The sequence below is a fragment of the Sus scrofa genome, chromosome 4, assembly GCF_000003025.6.
Source record: "Sus scrofa isolate TJ Tabasco breed Duroc chromosome 4, Sscrofa11.1, whole genome shotgun sequence".
NCBI lineage: Eukaryota > Metazoa > Chordata > Mammalia > Artiodactyla > Suidae > Sus > Sus scrofa.
In genome coordinates this window covers 118,144,811-118,154,432 of record NC_010446.5, presented here as the reverse complement: position 1 = coordinate 118,154,432, position 9,622 = coordinate 118,144,811, and the positions used below count along the sequence as shown (strand labels likewise).

At 41.3% G+C, this 9,622-nt stretch overlaps 1 protein-coding gene across 2 annotated transcripts in view; it reads left to right on the top strand.

Annotated features, from left to right (window-relative positions):
- SLC35A3 (solute carrier family 35 member A3) overlaps window positions 1,289-9,622 on the top strand; it is a 50,345-nt gene continuing 42,011 nt past the window's right edge. Inside the window, exon 1 of one of the 2 annotated variants that reach the window (XM_005663640.3) lies at window positions 1,289-1,754. In XM_005663640.3, the coding sequence (XP_005663697.2) occupies window positions 1,473-1,754 (282 nt within the window). In that variant the 5' untranslated portion in view covers window positions 1,289-1,472. Of the gene's footprint in view, window positions 1,755-2,037; window positions 2,220-9,622 lie in introns of those variants that run through there. The other variant, XM_005663641.3, reaches the window with a different exon arrangement.

Here is a 9,622-nt window from a genome sequence, read left to right as displayed (position 1 = left end):
GTTTAAGGACTCATATCTTTCTATCAGTTATGGGTCTCATATTTGGCCCTCTATTTTCTTTTTTTAATAATGATTTTTATTTTTTCCATTACTGCTTATTTACAGTGTTCCATCAATTTTCTGCTGCACAGCAAGGTGACCCAGTCACACATACATGTATACACTCTTTTTTCTGACATTATCATGCTCCATCACAATTGACCAGTCATAGTTCCCAGTGCTATATAGCAGGATCCACTGCTTATCCATTCCAAAGGCTATAGTTTTCATCTATTAACCCCAGATTCCCAGTCCCTCCTACTCCCTCTCCCTCCCTCTTGGCCCTCTATTTTCATTAATTTTTTTTTTACCTAGAGTTTCAATAATTTTCTGAGATGCCAAAGTAGGTGTTACTGTTTCATAATTATAAACACTTCTCTTTTTTTCCCTCTTTTTAAAGCTTTCCGAATAGAGTAAAAGGTCTTTCTTTTTTTTCTTTTTTGCCTTGCTCTGGGGATGTGGAAGTTCCCAGGTCAGGGATCGTACCTGTGCGTGACTCAAGCTGGTGCAGTGACAATGGTAGATTCTTAACCTGCTGCACCACAAAAGAACTCCTAAAAGATCTTTCTTTTCTATATTAAAAAAAGTGCTTATGTCATAAAGTATAGTTTTCCTGCTGGTGTATTATAAAAATTTTTTAAAAAATTTCCCCTTACAATCGCACATAATTACTACTATTTTTTAAATAAATAAAAATGTTCATTTTATATTAGCCCTATCTATGTCTTAATCCTAGAATAGTTCCTAGTTATTATTTTTATGCACCAGGCACATTTTACTTTCAAAAATATGGACAAACATTAAGATCTAATATACATATTCCACTATCCAGGGATTTTCTCAAGATCATAGTACAGAAAATTTTAAAGCCAGTGATCCTACTCCATCACAGTTATTTAATTTTATTTTTCTGCTCTCTTTCTTGATCATAGTTCATGCTCAATATAAAGAGACACAGAGTTAACTCTTAGCCGCACTTCATTAAGAGGAAAGGGCTAGTTCTGCTCTCTTTGGTGGCGCCGCTTTGGGCTCTGCTTAGCCTCAGGGACTCAGCCAGGTCGGGAGAAGGGGTCGTTACCCATCGAACAAGCCTTCTGGACAGACGACGGGGTGGCGGTCTGCCCCCGAGCGAATCTCCTTTGTTTTCCCTGTCAGTGACAATCATTTTTAGAAGCAGGCTTGCTTTCCAGATCCTCCTCTCCACTCCCTCTCAGGGTCCTTTGCCCCAGCGGACTTTGACTTTCTTTCGCAGCCGGACACCCGGGCACCCTTCGCCACTCCGCAGCCCGGCACAGGCCCGCGGCGGGAGTCACTCCGTTCGCCTGGTCCCCTCAGGGCCCATCTAGCAGGAGGCAGTGCCCGGGAAGGGACGTGACGGTGAAGCGGGCATCAGGGGGTCGCCCGCGGAGCCGCCCAGGTGCCTCGCCTTCGGGATGGAGCGGCCGAGTGCCGAGCGGGGGCCGCCAGAGCGGAGCCGGGAACGGCGTTCGTCCGGGCCGAGGCGGAAGCCGGAGCATTTGGGGGACGGGACCGCGGGAACCCGGAAGCGCCTGGGCCGCACCGGGCCGGCGGCGGCGGCGGCGGCGGCGGCGGCGGGAGCGGACGGCGCTGCGCATCAGGGGTCGCGGCGGACCCGGCGTGCGCGGCAGCCTGGGGCGCCCCGCGGAGCTGAGCCGCTGCCCCCACTGCGCGCAGCCGGCGGAGCCGCGCGGGAGGTGAGCCTGGCGCGCTGCTGGGCGGCGGCGGGCGCGGGGAGGCCGGTGCCTGAAGCTCTGGCCGGGGCAGCTCCCGGAGGAGGAGGCTGCGGGCGCGGGACTGATGTGAAGCCCGTCTGCCTGAAGGGGACGGTGTCGAAGAGCTTAAGGACTCCTGAAGTAGGGGTGGGAGTGGATGAAGTGACACGTTGTAGGTCCCAGGGACGACGTGAGGAATGTGCTGGGTGGAGGAGGAAAAAGGGCCTGGGGAAAGGGGTGTGTCAAGCGAATGAAAACGGCCGTGTGTGCCTTGGCGCCTGGGGCGTGGGGAGCCGAGGGGCCAGAGGGCCCGGCGGGCGCCCATTCCTAGCAAACGGCCCTGGCGCTCCCGCTCGGTGTGTGGCCCTGTGGCAGGTACCGACCACCAGACGGGACCCTGGGTTGAAGAAGCCGCAGGGACTTCAAGAAATGGAAGGGCTGCCCTTGGTAAGGCTAGTAAGCAAGTAAGGGCTGTCTGAGGCCAGTGGGATGCCTCTCGGAACAGGTGTGTGTGTGCTCTGAGTGTTTAGGAAGGGACGATTTTAATGAACATTTATTTAAACCAACTAAACGCCGGGAAAGCTGGGTCGAGTGAATTAAAGAATAATAGTGTTAAGTGTAGCACCGGGCCTTGCTTCGTCAAACATTTACCTTTTGTTACTTGTGGTAGAATACTGAATCTTTCGTTATGTTTTATTACATGCATTTTTTGCTTGGTTTGGTTTTTTGGTCTTTTGGTCTTTTTAGGGCTGCACCTGCGGCATGTGGAAGTTCCCAGGCTAGGAGTTGAATTGGAGCTGCAGCTGCTGGCGTACGCCACAGCCACAGCAACATGGGAGCTGCACGGAGTCTGTGACCTACACCACAGCTCATGGCAAGGCAGGATCTTCAACCCACCGAGGGAGGCCAGGGATCAACCCCGCATCCTCATGGATTCCTTACCGCTGAGCCAAGAGGGGAACTCCTACAGGCAGTATTTGAAAATGGAACCAGGGTTTCTTGTCTCTGATTACCATTCAGCTTTGGTCGTTAAAGATGAAATTTGGTACAGTTTCTCACTCGGTGCTCTTTCTCATTTTCACTGGTAAACTTAGATTGTTTCTTTTAAGGGCGTGGTTTCTAAACATAGATTTGTCGCCATAACTTTCCTCACAAGTATTGATTCTTCAGTATCTCAATTTGCTTCTTCCCGTTTTCATTCCCACTACCTCTGTGATAAAGGTTGCTTTTCTTTCTTCTTCTTACTTGCACTATAGCAGTGGCTGGGCTTGCTGCCTTCAGCCTGTCTTCCTTCCAGTAAGTCCTCTCCATACGGGTTTTTAAAGCAAGAGGTCTTATATATTCTTTGATTACTTTTCCTCAGAAATACTCAGCGACTCCACTGCCTCCAGAGTAAATTTAAAATTATTTAATTTTTTTTATGTGAAGATCGTATTTTTTTATTTTTACATGATTTTAATTTTTTCCATTATATAATGTCGATTTACAGTATTCTGTGTGGAGTTCCCGTCGTGGCGCAGTGGTTAACGAATCCGACTAGGAACCATGAGGTTGTGGTTCGATCCCTGCCCTTGCTCAGTGGGTTAACGATCCGGCGTTGCCGTGATCTGTGGTGTAGGTTGCAGACGCGGCTCGGATCCTGCGTTGCTGTGGCTCTGGTGTAGGCTGGTGGCTACAGCTCCGATTCGACCCCTAGCCTGGGAACCTCCATATGCCGCGGAAGCAGCCCAAAGAAATAGCAAAAAGACAAAAAAAAAAAAAAAGTATAGTATTCTGTGTATTTCTACTGTACAGCAAAGTGACCCAGTCATACACATATATATATATTCTTTTTCTCACATGATCCTCCATCATGTTCCATCACAAGTGACTAGATACAGTTCCCTAAAATTATGTAAAGTAATTAGTATGTAGCATCCAAAGCTCTTCAAAATTTGTAGCTTTCCATGGCTCCAATGAGATCAAAATACAGTTCATTTGTGTGTGTGTGTGTTTTTGGCTTTACCTGGGGCATGCGGAAGCTCCTGGGCCAGGGCTCCAATCCACACACAGCAGCAACCCCCAGCCACCTGCAGTGAAAACGTGGGGTCCTTAATCTGCTGCACCAGAAGAGAATTACTCATTCTTTTTTTTTTTTAATTGCTTTATCCCATATGTTCTGTTTTTTAACTAAACCATAGTAGTTGTTTGAAATGTAATTTCTTAACATATTTATGCCTACCTCCCTTGATCTTTGCTTAGATGCTTTCTTCCTACAAGGAAGGCCTTCCTTGCCATCTTTGTAGAAAATCTCTTTATTCTTTAATGCCGCCTCTTTCTTTAAAAATTCTTTTTTTTTTTTTTTTGTCTTTTTGCCTTTTCTGGGGCTGCTCCCGTGGCATATGGAGGTTCCCAGGCTAGGGGTCCAATCGGAGCTGTAGCCACCAGCCTACGCCAGAGCCACAACAACTCGGGATCCGAGCCGCGTCTGTGACCTACACCACAGCTCACGGCAATGTCGGATCCTTATCCCACTGAGCAAGGCCAGGGATCGAACCACAACCTCATGGTTCCTAGTCGGATTCATTAACTGAACCATGATGGGAACTCCTAAAAAGTTTTTTTATTGAGATATAATTGACATATAACTTTGCTAGTCCCTGATGTACAACATAATGATTTGACATTAGCATATATTGCAAAATTATTACAAGTGTAGTTAACATCCATCACCACACATAAATACAAATTTTTTTCCTTATGATAACAAGTTTTAAGATTTACTCTCTCAAAAAAAGAAAAAAAAGATTTACTCTCAGCAACTTTCAAATATACAGTATAGCATTACTATGCTGTACAATATTCCCAGGACTTCTTTTCTAAGTGGAAATTGCTAATTCCTTTTTATGAAGTTTTTCTAATGTCTGCTATTAATCCTAAACATTCTTGTTCTCTTGTGTGCTAGATTTTATAGATTTTGTAATACTCATTAAATTTGCATTTTACTATGGTTTTTGAGAAAGTTATCTATATACTACCTCAAAGATTTATTACTAGGATCAAATAAAGTACTAAAACAGAATAGAAAAGCACTTTCAAATAAAAGATTATTAATAAAAATGAAATAAAGTTATATTACAACACAAGAGTTATCCTTCCAAATAGAAACAGAGTCATAAGAGTCATAGATTCAGAAACAGATGGTTGCCACAGTGGACTAAAGATCCAGCATTGCCACATCTGTGGCTCGGATCTGATCCCTGGCCTGGGAACTCCATATGTCTCAGGGCAACCAAAAAACAAAAAACAAAACAAAAACAAAAAACTAGATGGTTGCCAGAGGAGAGCAAGATGGAAGAAGAAGAGAAATACCTGAAGGAAATTAAAAGATACAATGTTTCAGTTACAAAATAAATGAGTCACAAGTAGGAAATGTACAATGTAGGGAACATAGTCAAAAATTACTTACTATCTTTGGTGACAGATGGTATCTAGACTTATCATGGTGATCATTTGGAAATGTATAGAAATAGCAAATCACTATGTAATATGCCAGGAACTAACATAGTGTTGTAAGCCAGACTTATCATGGTGATCATTTGGAAATGTATAGAAATAGCAAATCACTATGTAATATACCAGGAACTAACATAGTGTTGTAAGCCAGACTTATCATGGTGATCATTTGGAAATGTATAGAAATAGCAAATCACTATGTAATATACCAGGAACTAACATAGTGTTGTAAGCCAATTATACTTCAAAAACAAACTTAGTAAAAGACAGCAGATTTGTGGTTACCAAAGGGTGATGGGGGTGGAGCCGGGTGGAGTCAGATGAAGGTAGTTGAAAGGCAAAAACTTGCAGTTCCAAGGTAAGTAAGTACTAGGGATGTAATGTACAGCATGATAAATATAATTCCTACTGCTACACATTTTATTTCAAAGTTGTTAAGAATAAATCCTGAGTTCTCATAACAAGGAAAAAAAATATATGATTTCTTTAATTTTGTATTTATAATCTTTACTAAACTTAATGTGATAATTATTTCATGATGTCTGTAAGTCAGATCACTATGCTGTATGCATGACAGAAACTTTATATATAGTGCTATTTGTCAATTATAGCTCAATTAAACTGAAAGAAAAAAAAAGTTATCCTTGTCTCCAGGAGCACTGGTGAGTCTCTGAAGTTTATATCAAGTTGTCTAGCTTCAGCTTGAAGGGCTTTGGAAAAAGCAGTTTTTGTTTTTTGTGATTCCAAGTCAGAAAGGTGAGAGGAAATTGTAAATGTTAGTTTGGGGAGTCATAGCTAGATATTGGAGAAAAACTAGAAGAATTTCAGGATCCAGTGTGGTTTACAAGTAGATAACACAACCTCAAAGACAGTAGAATTTGATAGCCACAAAAGTGTGCTGCTAATACATAACTTTTTCCTCTGTAGTCATCTCTATTTCTACCTAAGATAATCACGGTAGAACTAATTGGTTTGCAATATAAGTCTAGTCTCATTAAACTTGGCTTATTTACATAAGTGCAGCAAGCGTAGTTAACTGACCATATAGACTTTTAAAATCTGCTTCACTGGAACTTTTTAGAGGGAATCTCAGACTTTTAAAAGCCTCTCAAGCCTAGGAAGCCAAGCCAAGTTCTTGCCATCAGATTTCTCCTGCAGTGCTCATAGATTTGAGTGAATTCCTCTCTTTTCTCTTCTTGAGGTCCCCAAGAAATCCTGAGGTTCTTGGCCTACCAGGAAATGACCTTCCTTACTCACCTGATTTGGCTGGGAACTCTGAAAGCAAAATGCCAGGTTTTTTGTTTGTTTGTTTTTTGTTTTTGGAAGGGGCCTCATTGGCTCAATAAAGTCAATCTTAGTTCCTTAAAGCTGATATTATGCACATCCTTCTCAAATATGATATTCCAGTCAAACTTTGGCAATATAGCCAAAGTTGTATCCTATTACAAAGAGAGCAAATTCCTATTGAACTTATGCAAATAACTGTATTGCCATGAAATTAAGACTATACACTATGAGTTTCTAAATTCTGGCAGAAAAAAATAAATTTTTATTTATTTGTTTTTTTTAGGACTACGTGTGTGGCATTTGGACGTTCCCAGGCTATGGGTGAATTGGAGCTACAGCTGCCAGCCTATACCACAGCCACAGCAACCAGGGGTCCAAGCCATGTCTGCAAACTACACCATGGCTCACAGCAATGCCAAATCCCCAACCCTCTGAGTGAGGCCAGGGATGGAACCTGCATCCTCATGGATACTAGTTGGATTCATTTATACTGCACCACCACAGTAACCCCAATGTTTTAATTCTGTTTACAAAGGTATGCTTTACCAAATTGCTTCAAGTTATAGAAAGCTTAAGAGAAAAGGTTTCCTTAAATCTGTTAAAACGTTAAAAAACCAGCATTGTTTCTAACAAAAACTCATAAAAATTAAAACCATTCTCATCATTTTCTCAATTCCATGTAATTCTTGTTTTGCTTGATCTAGAGTTTAGTAGTTTCCTGAATCCATTTATTTTTTTCCATTAGGGTTCTAGAAATTATTACCTTGTTCAATGGTATGATCTTAAAGTTATTTGAAGTCTGTATGCTAGAGTACTTGTCAGAATAAAACAATAACTATTGTTAAATGACAGGAGACTTAAAAATGGCCGTGGGTAAAGATTTAATAAGAGTTTATTCTAATGCAGTTGACAAGGAAATTTGGTTAATTCTGTGATACTCAAATTTTAGGATGATAATATCCCACCTCCCAAGCTGGCAACAGTCAGTAGCATGCTAGCTGCACATGAGGTGCAGTGCACGTTTCCCTCTGGCCATATTCTTGCAGCCCCCAACCTGACAGTTGAGCTGCTGGCACACACAAGAATCAATAACCTGATGCCTGGGCAGCAGAAAGCCAAGTCAGATTCTCAGGACACAAGACAAACAGGAAAATAATAGCTGTCGCTGAGAAGGCGAGGATCAATAACCAGTGGGTACACCAAAACCAGTTCATAGGTGTCACGATTCAGAGAACTGATTTTTACAAATGCTCTCTCTTGCTAATCAGAATTTGCAAAGGAAGGGACAGTGTGAAATTTTACCTCCCTCTCTCTAGTCTCCTCTCCTGTGATTAATAGTTAATCCTCCTTGGTTGATGAATTTCCTCTGGGGAGGGATTTATGACAGTTGAGTTCCTTTTAGAGGATGTATCTTTAAGCAGATAAGGGAACTTCAGAGAAGGCCTCCCTGCATTTGAATACCTACAAGCTTAAAATAATCAATATGCCAAAGTGGCGTATTTTGGGGATAGCAGATTCTGCGTCCTGTGACCCCCTTTTATAAATGAGAATATCAAAGTTCAGACAAATCAAATAACTGGCCCTAGGTCTTACATACATTCTTTGGGCTGCCTCAGTTATATTTGAAATAGATATAATTTGTATCTTCCAATGTGTCTTTCACTCAGTAAGAAATCAATATGTTGAATGAATGACTGAATAGATATTAGAATCAACTGAAAGGACCTCTTTTTTTTTTTTTTTTTTTTTTGCAATTTGATCACCTAATTTTATGTCTTTTGAATCAAATAAGAATAGTAAACACTGGGCCTTATTTTGCATGTTTCTTAACATTTCATTTTTCTAGTAATTCATTTATTTTTTTTTAATTTATTTTTTATTGTTATTTCCCCCAACACACTTTTTTTTCCCCCACTGTACAGCATGGGGACCCAGTTACACATACATGTATACATAATTTTTTCTCCCATTGTTGTGCTATGTTGTAAGTATCTAGACATAGTTCTCAGTGCTACACAGCAGGATCTCATTATAAATTCATTCCATGAGCAGTAGTTTGCATGGATCTCTCCCTTAAAGCCCAGTCTTTTCCTTTGGTAGCTATGAAGTATAACTTTCAAGTTTCTTTCCCGTTCCTAAAAGCTTTAGAGAGTGAAGCTTCTCTTTGATAATCTTTGTGTGTGTATGTGTGTGTGAGAGAGAGAGAGAAAGAGAGCGAGAGATTGCAAAAAACTTAAGAGCAAATTGTAGACCCGTCTGGGTAACTGAAGTAGCTTGAACATCATCACACTGGTCATTAATAATGTGTGTATGAATTTATTATTAAAGTTCAGATCAGAATAAATTGGTAGCTTAATGTTAGATTTCAACCCTTTAAAAAGTAAAAGTATCCTAAGTATATTCATGTTAATTGTCTTCTTTAATAAAGAATGAAGTGCTACAGTTATATATATTTTAATGATTTTTGTTATGTCTTTTGCTATGTAAATTTGAGAATGGTATATAACTGAGAGTTTATTTTATTTTATTCATTCCTTTTTTTCTTTTTATGGCTGCATTGGCAGCATGTGGAAGTTCCAAGGCGAGGGGTTGAATCGGAGGTGTAGCTGCCGGCCTACGCCACTGCCACAGCAAAACAGGATCCAAGACGCATCTGCAAGTTATACTACAGCTCACAGCAATGCCGGATCCTTAACCCGCTGAGCAAGGCTAGGGATGGAACCTGCGTCCTCATGGATACTAATCAGATTCATTTCCCCTGAGCCACAACAGAACTCCAAGAAACTTTACTTTGTATCTGAGCTCTGGCATGTTATGCAAATCAAGTTATAGACTTAATAGCTTTGATTCGACCCCTAGCCTGGGAACCTCCACATGCTGCGGTAGGAACCCTAGAAAAGGCGACAAGACAAAAAAAGAAAAAAAAAAAAATCTCAGAACCTCGGTTTTTAAATCTGTTAAATGAACGATCCTTCTTGTATAGATTTAATGAGGTTTAAATGAGGTGATGCCTATAAAACACTTAGCACAATGTCTGACAGGTTGTAAGTGCTCAGTAAATGTGATTT